This window comes from Oncorhynchus kisutch, linkage group LG29, assembly GCF_002021735.2.
Source record: "Oncorhynchus kisutch isolate 150728-3 linkage group LG29, Okis_V2, whole genome shotgun sequence".
NCBI lineage: Eukaryota > Metazoa > Chordata > Actinopteri > Salmoniformes > Salmonidae > Oncorhynchus > Oncorhynchus kisutch.
In genome coordinates this window covers 25,854,993-25,870,813 of record NC_034202.2, presented here as the reverse complement: position 1 = coordinate 25,870,813, position 15,821 = coordinate 25,854,993, and the positions used below count along the sequence as shown (strand labels likewise).

Below are 15,821 nucleotides of genomic sequence, written 5' to 3'. Positions count from 1 at the left end.
TGTTTCATGGTGTCTCTCTCTGTCTGGGTGTGTTTCATGTGTCTCTCTCTCTATGTATGTCTCTCTCTCTCTATATGCCTCTCTCTCTCTGTGTGTCTCTCTTATGCCTCTCTCTCTCTGTTTGTCTCTCTGCATGTGTCTCTCTCTCTGTATGTCTCTCTCTCTGTATGCCTCTCTCTCTCTGTATGCCTCTCTCTCTCTCTCTCTCTCTCTCTGTATGCCTCTCTCTCTCTCTCTCTCTGTATGCCTCTCTCTCTCTCTCTGTATGCCTCTCCTCTCTCTCTCTGTATGCCTCTCTTCTCTCTCTCTGTGCCTCTCTCTCTCTCTCTGTGCCTCTCTCTCTCTGTGTGCCTCTCTCTCTCTCTGTGTGCCTCTCTCTCTCTCTCTCTCTCGCTCTGTATGCCCCTCCTCTTCTCCTGTATGCGTTGTGTTTTCACGGTCTAGTCTCTATTCTGTTCTGCGTGTGTTTCATGGTGTCTCTCTCTCTCTCTGTCTGCATGTGTTTCATGGTGTCTCTCTCTCTTCTCTCTCTCTCTCTGTATGTCTCTCTCTGTCTCTCTCTCTCTGTATGTCTCTCTCTCTGTTATGGTCTCTCTCTCTCTCTCTGTATGCCTCTCTCTCTCTCTCTGTATGCCTCTCTTTATGCCTCTCTCTGTCTGTATGTGTCTCGTCTCTTGTATGGGTCTCCTCTCTCTCCTCTCTTCTCTCGTGCTCTGGTTATTGCCCTCTCTGTATCTCTCTCTCTCTCTCTCTCTCTCGGGTGGTGAGTTCTTCTCTATGAGTGCCTCTCTCTCTCTCTTCGTCTCTCTCTCTCGCTCTGTTATGCCTCTCTCTCTCGTCGCTCATGTATTGCCCCTCTCTGCTGCTCGCTCTGTTGCCCGCTTCTCTCTCTCGCTCTGTATGCCTCTCTCTCTCTCTCTCTGGTATGCCCCTCTCTCTCTCTCTCTTGTATGCCCCCTCTCTCTCTCTCGCTCTGTATGCCCCTCTCTGCTCTCTCTCTCGTGTCTGCGTGTGGTTTCGATGGTGTCTCTCTCTCTTCTCTCTGTCGTGCGTGTGTTTCATTGGTCTCTCTGTCTGTGTGTTTCATGGCTGTCTCTCTCCTGTCTCTCTGTCTGCGTTGTGTTTTCAGGGGTTCTTGCGTCTCCTCTTCTCCTCTGTCTGCGTGTGTTTCCATGGTGTCTCTCTCTCTGTCTGGCGTGTGTTGCATGGGTGTCTCTCTCTCTTCTCTGTCTGCGTGTGTTTCATGGTGTCTCTCTCTCTCTCTGTATGTCTCTCTCTCTCTCTGTATGCCTCTCTCTCTCTGTATGCATGTCTCTGTCTCTCTCTCTGTCTCTCTGTCTCTCTTTCTCTCTCTCTCTCTCTGTCTCTCTCTCTCTCTCTGTATGCCTCTCTCTCTCTGTCTGCGTGTGTTTCATGGTGTCTCTCTCTCTCTCTGTCTGCGTGTGTTTCATGGTGTCTCTCTCTGTCTGTGTGTGTTTCATGGTGTCTCTCTCTCTCTGTGTGTGCCTCTCTCTCTCTGTATGCCTCTCTCTCTCTGTGTGCCTCTCTCTCTCTGTGTGCCTCTCTCTCTCTGTGTGCCTCTCTCTCTCTCTCTCTCTCGCTCTGTATGCCCCTCTCTCTCTCTGTATGCGTGTGTTTCACGGTGTCTCTATCTGTCTGCGTTTGTGTTTCATGGGTGTCTCTCTCTCTCTCTGTCTGCATGTGTTTCATGGTGTCTCTCTCTCTCTCTCTCTCTCTGTATGTCTCTCTCTGTCTCTCTCTGTATGTCTCTCTCTCTGTTTTGTGTCTCTCTCTCTCTCTCTGTATGCCTCTCTCTCTCTCTCTGTATGCCTCTCTCTTTATGCCTCTCTCTGTCTGTATGTGTCTCTCTCTGTATGTCTCTCTCTCTCTCTCTCTCTCTCTCTCTGTATGCCCTCTCTGTATCTCTCGCTCTGTATGCCTCTCTCTCTCTCGCTCTGTATGCCCCTCTCTCTCTCGCTCTGTATGCCCCTCTCTCTCTCGCTCTGTATGCCTCTCTCTCTCTCTCTCTGTATGCCCCTCTCTCTCTCTCTCTGTATGCCCCTCTCTCTCTCTCGCTCTGTATGCCCCTCTCTCCTCTCTCTCTCTGTCTGCGTGTGTTTCATGGTTGTCTCTCTCTCTCTCTCTGTCTGCGTGTGTTTCATGGTCTCTCTGTCTGTGTGTTTCATTGGTGTCTCTCTCTGTCTCTCTGTCTGCGTGTGTTTCATGGTCTTGCTCTCTCTCTCTCTGTCTGCGTGTGTTTCATGGTGTCTCTCTCTCTGTCTGCGTGTGTTTCATGGTGTCTCTCTCTCTCTCTCTGTCTGCGTGTGTTTCATGGTGTCTCTCTCTGTCTGTGTGTGTTTCATGGTGTCTCTCTCTCTCTGTGTGTGCCTCTCTCTCTCTGTATGCCTCTCTCTCTCTGTGTGCCTCTCTCTCTCTGTGTACCTCTCTCTCTCTCTCTCTCTCTCTCTCTGTATGCCTCTCTCTCTCTCTCTGTATGCCTCTGTATGTCTCTCTCTCTCTCTCTCCTCTCTCTGTCTGCGTGTGTTTCATGGTGTCTCTATCTCTCTCTCTCTCTCTCTCTGTATGTCTCTCTCTCTATATGCCTCTCTTATGCCTCTCTCTCTCTGTATGTGTCTCTCTGCATGTGTCTCTCTCTCTGTGTGCCTCTCTCTCTCTCTCTGTGCCTCTCTCTCTCTCTCTGTGCCTCTCTCTCTCTGTGTGCCTCTCTCTCTCTGTGTGTCTCTCTCTCTCTGTGTGTCTCTCTCTCTCTGTGTGCCTCTCTCTCTCTGTGTGCCTCTCTCTCTCTGTGTGCCTCTCTCTCTCTGTGTGCCTCTCTCTCTCTGTGTGCCTCTCTCTCTGTGTGCCTCTCTCTCTGTGTGCCTCTCTCTCTCTGTGTGCCTCTCTCTCTCTGTGTGCCTCTCTCTCTCTGTGTGCCTCTCTCTCTCTGTGTGCCTCTCTCTCTGTGTGCCTCTCTCTCTGTGTGCCTCTCTCTCTGTGTGTGCGCCTCTCTCTCTCTCTCTCTGTGTGTGCCTCTCTCTCTCTCTCTCTGTGTGTGCCTCTCTCTCTCTCTGTGTGCGCCTCTCTCTCTCTCTCTCTCTGTATCTCTCTCGTTCTCTCTCTCTCTCTCTGTCAGCGTGTGTTTCATGGTGTGTGTGTGTGTGTCTCTGTCAGCTTGTGTGTGTGTCTCTCTCTGTCAGCGTGTGTTTCATGGTGTGTGTGTGTGTGTGTCTCTCTCTGTCAGCGTGTGTTTCATGGTGTGTGTGTGTGTGTCTCTCTCTGTCAGCATGTGTTTCATGGTGTGTGTGTGTGTGTCTCTCTCTGTCAGCATGTGTTTCATGGTGTGTGTGTGTGTCTCTCTGTCAGCGTGTGTTTCATGGTGTGTGTGTGTGTGTGTGTCTCTGTCAGCGTGTGGTTTCATGGTGTGCCTGTTCCTGAGTGAATCCGTTTATATAAAACCAAAACGTTATTTTAGGGCGCTAGATAAGTCCCTTTCTGTCTTGCAGCCATAGTTTCATGTGTTGTTTTTAAGTCGATATATGTAGGTGGCCCCAACATCCCTCCCAGGACCTGCAGACTGATTTCTGTTTCCTTCATCAGGGGAGAGGTCCAGTCAAGGGGATACCCAGGCATCATCATCAGCTAGTCAGCTATCATCAGCCCCCCAAGCCTCAGCACATCAGGCAGGCCCAGCAGCCAAACCCCCTGGTTGTCCCACATCACTACCCTCACAAGCCTCCCAGTGGGACCGTAGATAAGACCATCAGTAGGCCGACCAAAGGAGCAGGCAGAAGGAGGAGGGTGATACCAGAGCCAGGCACCAGCTCTGAAGACGAGGCCAGTGATGACTTTGATGACTCTGCTGAGGGCGTGGAGCTGAACTCTGATGGCTCAGATCAGGAGGTTTGGAACAGGGTCTCTTGTGAAGGGCCAGATTCTCAGGTTCTTCCAGGAGGCATCGCTGGATGAGCTGTCTCTCATCTCTGGCTGCTCTGTGAAGAAGGCCCAGAGGATTGTCGAGCTGCGCCCATTTAACGAGTGGGAGAATCTGGTGAGGGGCATAATGAACTTGTGTGCATGGATATGAACACACACACACACACCCAACATCTCTGGGTTCCAATTGAAGGCTGACTGGGCTCCATCAGAACAACCTGAGTGTAACCTTGTGGGTAATTGATTGTGTGTTCCCCCAGTTGGATGCTCTTGACAGAGGGAACGGCCTCTCCACTGACCTGGTGCAGGGCTGCCGTGTGGTCCTGAGGGAACGGGACGTTGTGCGCAGCCTCATGACCAAGTGTGAGAAAATCGCCAACAAGATGATGCAGGACGTGACCCAAGTGGTAGAGAGGGACAAGGGCTCCCAGAAACAGCCTGAGATCCTCAACGGGAAGTGGGTTGAGCTGCTGTTTTTATACTCATCTCACTGACATACACACGTTCAGGTAGTTATGTAGAATGATTTTTGTCAACAACACGATCTCATACATGTACACAGGCAGTCTTGAACAGTCTTTCTGTCATTACTGAGTTTCCTGTGTTCCTTTGTCCTCTCCAGATACCAGTTGAAGCCTTATCAGCTCATTGGTCAAAATTGGCTGACCCTGCTCCATCAGAACAACCTGAGTGGAATCCTTGCTGATGAGATGGTGAGTTGTTATTCCTGACCAGTCTCCAACAGCTTATCTCAGATCCTCTTAATCCTGTGTTAATGTGGCTGGGAAGCAGGCGACTCTTTTTGTTGTGCCAAGTCGGTGTCTGAAAGTAGAGATTCTGTAATGCACCACCTCCTGTCTTTTGTTGGCAGGGTTTGGGAAGACCATCCAGGCCATCTCGTTTCTAGCCAGCCTGTACCAGGAGGGCAATAAGGGCCCACATCTCCTCACTGTACCTGCCTCCACAACTGGGTGAGCTGTGTAGCAGTAAGTGCTGCACACACAGATTGTATGATGCCTTGGTGTTACTTTCTATCCTTTTAGATGTTTTTTTGTTTTTTTAAACAGATTTTGTTTCTCTGTTGCAGATAATTGGGTTGCGGGAGCTGAATCTGTGGTGTCCCAGGCTCAAAGTCCTGGTGTATTATGGTGAGTGAATCTTCTATTCATTCTGAATTGTGTGACTCATCAGACTGTGGTTGTCATGGTTCAGGCTTTATGTTTATTTTGATTATACAGACTTAACCCCGTTGGTTTTAGTCACCATGAGTGACAGAATGACTAAATATAGGTAGTCCTATTTATATTGTGTGTGTCTAGGGTCTGTGGAGGATCGCAAGTACCTTCGATATGATATTCTCAACAGACAGGTCGACTACAACATCATCATTTCTACGTAAGTCTAAAATCTGAGAAATTACTGTTATGTAAGAATGACAGGTGAAAACATATGTCTGTGCCCTTGAGCAAGGCACTTAACTCTAATTGCTCTGGATAAGAGTGTCTGCTAAGTGTTATTTATTTTCTTGTTTTATACTTGGAACTGCACTTGAGTCTAGTATTCTACAGGTTCACATCCTACTGTCTTAGCTACTGTGTGTCTTCTGAGCAAGACACTTAGCCCTAAGTGCCTCAGGTAATATCCAGCAGAATTAGTGGCGATCTTGTAAAACCATCAGCCCGTGTAAAGTCCCCCCGGCTGGGCTTCTGCTAACATGATAATATATTCAGCGTTTGACTAAACCTGAAAGGTTCCGTGTTAGCTGTACCTGTGACTCGTTCATACTTCATGGTAACCAAGCGGTTGTCATGCCTCACAGACCACTGAGGACCTTGTGTGTTTGGCATGGCTCCTTGAGCTGCTGTGTTTTCTGCTGCCAGGTACGCTCTGACCACCAGCAACGACAACGACCCGCAGCCTGTTCCGAAAGCTCAAACTGGAGTACGCCGTGTTCGATGAGGGCCACATGCTGAAGAACATGAGCTCGCTGCGCTACCGCCACCTCATGGCCATCAATGTAAGTACATTGCAGGAGTGGGGGTCACCTTGGTTGATAACAGCCATTATTGATTGGCGTGATAATGATTTTAAGATAAGTTTTAATGTTAGCCTCTAAACTGTTCCGCTTCATGCCTGAGCAATGTCTTGTTTGTCTCCTGTGAGTCACCCCACTTTCTTCCTTTTCACTGCAATGCATTCTGATACTTTTTGTCATGGTGCTATACAATGTACTATATTAATCTAATCAGATTGATTGTGATGTGATCTCAGGCTAAGTACCCGTCTGCTGCTGACTGGGACTCCAGTGCAGAACAACCTCCTGGAGCTCATGTCCCTGCTCAACTTCATCATGCCTGATATGTTCTCCAGCAGCACTGCACAGCTCGCCAACATGTTTGCCATGGTGAGGCTAGAAACGCATGCTATACGGGGATCACTCCAGATATATTTGTCTTAGTGTGCAGCAAATTTGACTCATCCGGTCAAAAAGTCTAGCTAATAAAAGCCCACTGACTATGCTAAGATTTCCTTTGAGAGACGTCATCTTTTATTTCCTGTCAGAAATCATCAGAGGAGCAGAGCAGCTTTGAGATGGAGAGGATCTCTCATGCCAAACTGATCATGAAACCCTTCATCCTCAGACGTGTCAAGAGTGAGGTACGGAACAGCTCTGTCTAAGCTCATTTACCAGATAGGGTTATGGCATGACTTGGGACAGTGATATATTCTCTACCACGGTACTTCGTTACTTGTTATACTATTGTGCATTGTTTTCATTGTTCATTTAGAGTTCTACTGTGCTGTTTCTTAGGGGCTAATCTATAACTTCAGATTTCCCCGTAGTCTCCCATTGACGTCAATGCATGACTAAGGGAAAATTCTATTTAAGTGGGAGTTAAGATTCGCCCCGAAGAGACGTTCGGTTGACATGACTAGAGCGGCTTGCGTCTCTGCCTCAGGTGCTGAAGCAGCTCCCAGCCAAAGAGGAGAAGGTGGAATTCTGTGCCATGAGTGACCAGCAGCAGCAGCTCTACAATGCCTTAATGCAGAAGCTCAAGGGATCCACCAATGGAGAGAGTATGTTAGGGAGAGGAGGAAGGCATCTGGTTCATTTGAAAAGTGATGGAAAGCCTAAGAGAATATTAAATAGCAACACAAGTAGAATTTTAAGGTGCATCGATTATCTGATTTAAAACCATATGTTGCCCATGTGTCCTCCACAGAGCGAGAACTGACCAATGTGATGATGCAGTTGAGGAAGATGGCAAATCACCCACTGCTGCCGGGAGCATTATACCACTACCAAACTGGCTGCTATGAGTCAACTCATGCTCAAGGTCAGACCTGAAAACTTACTGGTGTTTGAAGAGAATGTTTTGATGTCAGTCTGTGATTGCTTAGACTCGGTTTGACCCTTAACCCCGTCAGGAGCCGACCCACTGTGAAGCAGACCAGCCCAGCACTGATCAAGGAGGACATGGAGGTCATGACAGACTTTGAGCTGCATCGACTTTGTCTTCAGTACCCGTCCGTACAAGACTATCAGCTGAACACAGACATGCTCCTGGACTCAGGGAAACTCAGCCTGCTCACACAGATTCTGGCCTCTCTCAAAAACAAGGTATGAAAGCTACAGTGGATCAATTGAAGACAGCATCTTTATTATGCACTATTAAGCCTTGCCCGTAGTGATCCAGCTATAGTCTTCTCCATCTCCCTCCCTGGTGGTTTCTTCACCCCCCCTCCATAAAACCAGTCACCCTTTTATTCCCCATCCCTCTACCTGTCAGACACTCCATCTCTTCCCTGCTCTCAATTACAATCACTCTTTTGTTGGCTTTCCCCCCTCCAACATGCAGTCAACCACATCTCTATATTTCTTTCTTTCTCTCTGATCCCTCCGGTCCTGTAGTTATTAATCACAGTGACTGTGTTTCTGTGTCAGGGGGATAGAGTGGTGCTCTTCAGCCAGTTCACCATGATGCTGGACATTCTAGAGGTGTTCCTGAAGCACTTGAAGCATCACTACATTCGACTGGATGGATCAACGCCCATGTCTGACAGGTAGGATGTTGAACTCTGTCCATACATCCGCAAGGCTATTTTTTTCCCCCTGTACTTACCATTCTGTTCAATGAGCTGAACACAGGCTGTAATTTATCTCCTAATAGGATATGACAGGCCGTAGTCATTTAGGAATGGATTGATATGTAGTAGGGACTGAAAATGGTCACAACCAGGGGTTTTTCCAAGGACTCTGGATATTATGCAAATTAAACTGTTAATCACAATGTTTTTTACATTATATTTTAAATTATGCTTATTAATAGAAGTGTCTTATGCCTTTATGGACATTAATAGATCTGTTAATTCTCCCATCCTCTTGTAGAATTGTGCTGATTGACCAGTACAACACAGAGTTGGACATCTTTGTGTTCTTGATGTCTACTAAGGCTGGTGGCCTGGGCATCAACCTGACCTCAGCCAATGTGGTCATCTTGCACGACATTGACTGCAACCCCTACAATGATAAGCAGGCCGAGGACCGCTGTCACCGTGTCGGACAGACAAGGTCAGTGAGGATCGGGAAACTATGTTTTCCCCCAAGCAGTTTGCTAACGTTACCCGCCATACCCAGGCTATGCGCTTCCTTTGAGCTTGTGTTGCTCATACAGTAGATGTGAGTGTATATACTTGTAGTAAAATTCTGCCGTCTTTATGTTGCAGGACTGTGAAGGTGATTAAGCTGATCAGTAAGGACTCTATAGAGGATGGCATGCTCCGCATCGGTCAGAAGAAACTCAAGCTGGAGCAGGATATGACTGCTTCCCAGTCCCAGGACGGTGAGCTCATTATCCCCTCCTATCTCTCACATTAACCACCATATACTGTACTGCGCATGCCGATACCAACACATACCAACATTCATTTTCATATAGCCTGCCAATGAACATTTTCACTGACAGTCGATTGATAGATTTTAAGGGCTAAAACTAGATGCATTTCCTTTGTCAGGAGATGAGGACTCGATACCAGAAGACATGGCCTCCCTTCTGAAGGCGTCACTGGGGCTGTGAGGATGTATCCATTTATCTGGAGGGGTCCTCCAGGTTGTCGATTGTCAGGGCATTCAGAGCCATGGATGCCGCATGTGTCCTCTTATCTTCACTGTACTGTATGTACAAATAGTTTCTTAAGTTTATTGCCTTATGATGTTTCTAAGACATTTTGTGTCACTGTTGCAACCATTTGTAATAAAAGATTACAAGCAGTGATGTCCAACTTTCCATGATTTTATGTGGGGCTACATTTTGAAGTGCAGTCTGGATGGCTGAGCAACTGCATTGCAGTGATGATCATTCTGAACACAGCGGGAAGATTCGAATAGTGCTAGCTACCAAGACGGAGGTTGTAGGAAACAACCGGCAGAACATTACATTAGCCAACTAGCCTAGCTGTTTCCCACGTCTAAAAGTAGCCAACTCGTCAGAACATGTTTTACAAAACCGGTGATCTTGTGTAGATTCAGATAAACTAACGTTAGCTAATTTAGCTAGTTTGCCAGCGTTGTGAATGTGGTTCTCGAAATTCATAATTTACTTGATTGAGCTAGTATGGATAGACGGTCTATGAGATTGGCTTGATTAACTAACCTAGATGGCTAGCTATGTATTTTCACTTAGTAGTCTTGTTCCAAAATCTTTGCATAACTACTGTAGCAAAGTTGACAAGAACGAACACAAGACAAAGCTTAATAGCTACTATATGCTTTTTTAAACTATATTGTGAATTGTGTTACTACTGTATATTTGTAAATAGCAAGCTATCGAACATGTGCCTTAGTATAAACTGTATCATGAAATTGATACATGTATAGCTACATATATTAATCTATACATTCATCCGGTAAAGTCCAGCTAAGTTAATACGAAAGGAATAATCATTCTAAGGTTATACCGTTATGTACCTAAAGCATAGTTTTTTTTTTAAGATAAATGACAAACATCGTTGTAATCAACTCTTATATTTTCTGCTATTTAATTTATTTTGGGTAACAGACATTTATAACATAAGTATTCACACCCCTTTGCTATGACACTCCAAATTGAGCTCAGGTGCATCCAATTTCCATTGATCACCCTTGAGATGTGATTACAACTTGATTGGAGTCCACCTGTGAACAATTAAATTGTTTGGACATGATTTAGAAAGAAACACACCAGTCTATATAAGGTCCCACAGTTGACAGTGTATGTCGGGCCTGAGGGGTTCGTGCTGATTGTACAGTGATTGTGGCAGCCGGTTAAATGGCTTTCCTTTGGAAGGCAAGATGTTTGTCAGGAGAGGTGCAGTATTATCATAAGGAGACATATACTTGGAATACGGAGGAGGAATGGAGGGAAAAAGAGGCAGATGAGGTCAGAGAGAGAGAGGGAGGAAGAGGGTGAGCTTGAGTTGTTAAAAATGTCAGGAAAATAAATGGAAGTGAATGAGTTCAAAGTATCGTAAGTGTGGGGATGTTCTCGGAGCCCAGTTTCAGGGTGCAGCCAACCCAGCAGGAGCACCTCAGGAAAACCTCCAAGACCCAGATCAGAGAGATTGAATTCATCAACTACCCAGAGTTTAAGACCATCCCTCAGTGAGTCCCCCTCAGTAACACACATGGCCTTCCATATACTTTTAGTGCAGTTTTATTTTAGATGTTACTGCAGATCTGGCGGTTTTACCAGTAAAATAAATACATATTTATAATATCTCTTTCCTCTATCACTCTTTTCCTTTGTATCACTCTTTTCTCTTGATACATGAAAGGCTGTGTGACATATGACCAGCTGAACGCTTCTGTGGCAAGCGTTAACACAGCCGTACCAGGGAAGTAAAAAGTCTTGCACCTGCCAGTAAAAACCCTGAATAATGCCACACACAAGCTTCATCAGTGGTTTAAGGAGGATGACGCAAAAGGTACCTCACTGAAACTACAGTTCTAAACAAGGGTTTGTACTTTCCATCCCTATGACACAAAACACGGTTGATCATTGCTGTTGTATCATTTATTCCAAGAAAGTACCATTTTATGTTCTGGTCCAGATAGTTTTGACAACATTTGGTCAAGGATGGCCGTCTGGGTACTGGCGGGAACTAACTTACTTCCTGTCTCAATACTCCTGTGTTCCCCTACAGGTCTATTTTTCATTGAGGAGGTGGACATTAAAGAGTTCACTTGGATGACAGTTGACAAGCGCTTCCAGGGCATCCTCAACATGCTACGTCACGGCCAGCGTCTGCGAGAGCAGCGAGGAGGTTTCACACGCTATGTCCTGCTGTGAAAAGAGCTGAAATGGAGTTTGTCATTGAGCTTGCCTTGAAGATGTTGATTTGTCCTCTGTCCTCAACATACAGTCAGGTCCATAATTATTGGCACCCTTGATAAAGGGTGTTGTATGTGTCGAACTGCTATGCTTTATCTTGACCTGGTCGCAGTTGTAAATGAGAACTTGTTCTCAACTAGCCTACCTGGTTAAATAAAGGTGAAAATAAAAAAAAGATGTGCAAAAAATACATACTGGGCTATAATTTCTCAAAGAAAGACATTTTGTTTAAAGGGGAATTGTAGTTTGTGATTTTCCTGCTTTTTGTTTATATTTCAACACCAGGTGGAAATAAGACCTGGTTGCCTCGGTCAGGTGGCTGACACTTGGCCGCAAGTGGTTCTTCCAGTAAAACCATAACCCCAAGCATTAATCAATATCCACAAGGAAATTGTTAATTGACCACAAAATCATTATTTTGCAATGGCCATCTCAATGTTCAGACTTGAACCCCATTGAAAACCTGTGGTTGAATTGAAGAGGACAGTCTAAGGATATCAAGGATCTGGAAACTTTCTGTATGGAGGAATAGCCTAAGACCCCCCCCCCCCCCCCCCCGAAACATTCTCCAATCTCATAAAATATTTTAGAAAAACGCTGTGTTAACCTCGCAAAGGGAATATTGCTAGAGTATTGAAAATGGATGCCAATAATTCTGACCCATCTTAAAAATAAAAAAAATATTTGTTAAACAAAATCTCGGAGCAATTGTATAAAATATGATTTCCCCTAAAATATTTGATCACACACTATACAGTTGAAGTCGGAAGTTTATATACACCTTAGCCAAATACATTTCGACTCAGTTTTTCACAATTCCAGACATTTAATCCCTGTCTTAGGTGAGTTAGGATCACCACTTAATTTTAAGAATGTGAAATGTCAGAATAATAGTGATTTATTTCAGATTGTATTTTTCCATCACATTCCCAGTGGGTCAGAAGTTTACATACACTCAATTAGTATTTGGTAGCATTGCCTTTAAATTTAACTTGGGTCAAATGTTTCGGGTAGCCTTCCACAAGCTCCCACAATAAGTTGGATGAATTTTGGCCCATTCCTCCTGACAGAGCTGGTGTAACCGAGTCAGAATTGTAGGCCTCCTTGCTCGCACATGCTTTTTCAGTTCTGCCCACAAATGTTCTATAGGACTGAGGTCAGGGCTTTGTGATGGCCACTCCAATACCTTGACTTTGTTGTCTTTAAGACATTTTTTACAACTTTGGAAGTATGCTTGGGGTCATTGTCCATTTGGAAGACCCATTTGCGACCATGCTTTAACTTCCTGACTGATGTCTTGAGATGTTGCTTCAATATATCCACAATTTTCCGTCCTCATGATACCATTTTGTGAAGTGCACCAGTCCCTTCTGCAGCAAAGCACCCCCACAACATGATGCTGCCACCCCCGTGCTTCACGGTTGGGATGGTGTTCTTTGGGCTTGCAAGCCTCCCCCTTTCCTCCAATCATAACGATGGTCATTATGGCCAAACAGTTCTAATTTTGTTTAATCCGACAGGAGGACATTTCTCCAAAAAGTACGATCTTTGTCTCCATGTGCAGTTGCAAACCGTAGTTTGGATTTTTTTATGGCGGTTTTGAAGCAGTGGCTTCTTCCTTGCTGAGCGGCCTTTCAAGTTATGTCGATATAGGACTTGTTTTACTGTGGCTATAGATATTTTTGTACCTGTTTCCTCCAGCATCTTCACAAGGTCCTTTGCTGTTGTTCCGGGATTGATTTGCACCTTTCGCACCAAAGTACGTTCATCTCTAGGAGACAGAACATGTCTCTCCTCCTGAGCGGTATGATGGCTGCGTGGTCCCATGGTGTTTTATACTTGCGTACTATTGTTTGTACAGATGAACGTGGTACTTTCAGGCATTTGGAAATTGCTCCCAAGCATGAACCAGACTTGTGGAGGTCTACAATTGTTTTTCTGAGGTCTTGACTGATTTCTTTTGATTTTCCCATGATGTCAAGCAAAGAGGCAGTGAGTTTGAAGGTAGGCCTTGAAATACATCCACAGGTACACCTCCAATTGACTAAAATTATGTCAATTAATCTATCGGAAGCTTCTAAAGCCGTGACATAATCTTCTGGAATTTTCCAAGCTGTTTAATGGCACAGTCATCTTAGTGTGTGTAAACTTCCCACTTCAACTGTAGCTCAGTATGTATTTATTTCATATTTTTTTGCTCATCTTTATCAAGGGCGCCAATAATTATGGACCTGACTAATCGGCTACAACAGGACAATATTGACTAAGGGAGAGGGTGAAAATAAAAACAACTAATTATATGGAGAACATTGTCTGAGGCTCTTATAGTTTATGTGCCTGGTTTAGATTATTTATTTATGCGAGTCAGTTTCGCTTCCAACAAATTATTTATTTCAAACGTTGTATTAGCGCCTTTTTAATTGTATTATCCATGTGGTGATAAAGATGACTGCCTATAACAAACATGTTTTATATTGGTATAAAGGCAAATCTTCCTTATAATATTTAAATTAATATTTTGGATCAAGTGTTATATTCATGTCAATTGTATGCAAGGTGTAATAATCTATTTCCAGATACCACTTGACATTGCAGGATGCACGTAAGTTGGACCTTATTCTTAACTACAAGGATATGCATTTGTTTTTGAGGGGACAGGAGGTTTTTTGACATGATAACTTTTGGTCAATAATTTCAGCTGTGTATACATTAACTTGGACTGGCACAGTTATTGTATAATTGTGTAACCAAAATGATAGTCTTCAATTTAGGTGAAGGGGGATTTAACTTTGTATTCAAGTAGATAGATATACTTTACCCAAGAGCAGGTTTTTTTTAATTTTTAACATGAATAGGGTAAAGTTGGTAATCATTTTAAGAGCCAAGCAGAACCTCATGGTTGGAATGAGAAGCTTCGTTTCCAAACATGGTCAAAACCATTTGTTTATGAGACATAGGTAACAGCAAAGCTGTGTTGTATTCATTAGGTATATATTTTTCAAATATAAATTACAAGCTCAACACATACAAAAAAAATTGACAGTTATAACTAACCCTGTTATTTGCATGACAATCATTACCCAAAATGCCATAATCGTCACAGCCCTAACGTTAACATATCACCACTTTCAGTTAGACATTTGTTTTGGTTGAGTCTCATTTACCCTCATTCCTTTGCATTGAACCAGGGTCTAGCTATGGCACATGCCTTTGATGCTTCTGGTAAGTGGCAATATTTGTGATTTTTCATATATATATATATATTTGATTGGCCATTTGTGACTAATGGTAACTACGCAATGCCCAACTATATCACTGGCTTGTTTGGCAATTTTAATTGCCAGTGCTTNTTCATGGTGTCTCTCTCTGTCCTGGGTGTGTTTCATGGTGTCTCTCTCCTCTGTATGTCTCTCTCTCTCTTATGCCTCTCTCTCTCTGTGTGTCTCTCTTATGGCCTCTCTCTCTCTGTTTGTCTCTCTGCATGCTGTCTCTCTCTCTCTGTATGTCTCTCTCTCTGTATGCCTCTCTCTCTCTGTATGCCTCTCTCTCTCTCTCTCTCTCTCTCTGTATGCCTCTCTCTCTCTCTCTCTCTGTATGCCTCTCTCTCTCTCTCTGTATGCCTCTCTCTCTCTCTCTCTGTATGCCTCTCTCTCTCTCTCTGTGCCTCTCTCTCTCTCTCTGTGCCTCTCTCTCTCTGTGTGCCTCTCTCTCTCTCTGTGTGGCCTCTCTCTCTTCTCTCTCTCTCGCTCTGATGCCCCTCTCTCTCTCTGTCATGCGTGTGTTTCACGGCTGTCTCTATCTGTCTGCGTGTGTTTCATGGCTGTCTCTCTCTCTCTTCTGTCTGCATGTGTTTCATGGTGTCTCTCTCTCTCCTCTCTCTCTCTGGTATGTCCTCTCTCTGTCTCTCTCTTCTCTGTTATGTCTCTCTCTCTGTTTGTGTCTCTCTCTTCTCTCTCTGTAGCCTTCCTCTCTCTCTCTCTGTATGGCCTCTCTCTTATGCCTCTCTCTGTCTGTATTGTGTCTCTCTCTGTAATGTCTCTCTCTCCTCTCTCTCTCTCTGCTCTGTATGCCCTCTCTGTATCTCTCTCTCTCTACTCTCCTCTTCTCTGTATCTCTCTCTCTATATGCCTCTCTCTCCATCTCTTCTCTTCTCTCTCGCTCTGTTATGCCTCCTCTCTCTCTCGCTCTGTATGCCCCTCTTCTCTCGCTATGCCCCTCTCTCTCTCGCTCTGTATGCCTCTCTCTCTCTCTCTCTGTATGCCCCTCTCTCTCTCTCTCTGTATGCCCCTCTCTCTCTCTCGCTCTGTATGCCCCTCTCCTCTCTCTCTCTGTCTGCGTGTGTTTCATGGTGTCTCTCTCTCTCTCTCTGTCTGCGTGTGTTTCATGGTCTCTCTGTCTGTGTGTTTCATGGTGTCTCTCTCTGTCTCTCTGTCTGCGTGTGTTTCATGGTCTTGCTCTCTCTCTCTCTGTCTGCGTGTGTTTCATGGTGTCTCTCTCTCTGTCTGCGTGTGTTTCATG

At 44.9% G+C, this 15,821-nt stretch overlaps 1 protein-coding gene and 1 pseudogene across 1 annotated transcript in view; both read left to right on the top strand.

Moving 5' to 3' along the window:
* Positions 1 to 3,755, top strand: part of LOC116358233 (SWI/SNF-related matrix-associated actin-dependent regulator of chromatin subfamily A containing DEAD/H box 1B) — a 7,419-nt gene extending 3,664 nt beyond the window's left edge. The window contains exon 7 of the mRNA XM_031808758.1: positions 3,598 to 3,755. Within this exon, the coding sequence (XP_031664618.1) occupies positions 3,598 to 3,755 (158 nt within the window). The remainder of the gene's footprint in view (positions 1 to 3,597) is intronic.
* Positions 3,730 to 9,206, top strand: LOC116358245 (SWI/SNF-related matrix-associated actin-dependent regulator of chromatin subfamily A containing DEAD/H box 1B-like; annotated as a pseudogene).
* Positions 9,207 to 15,821: the final 6,615 nt, after the last annotated feature.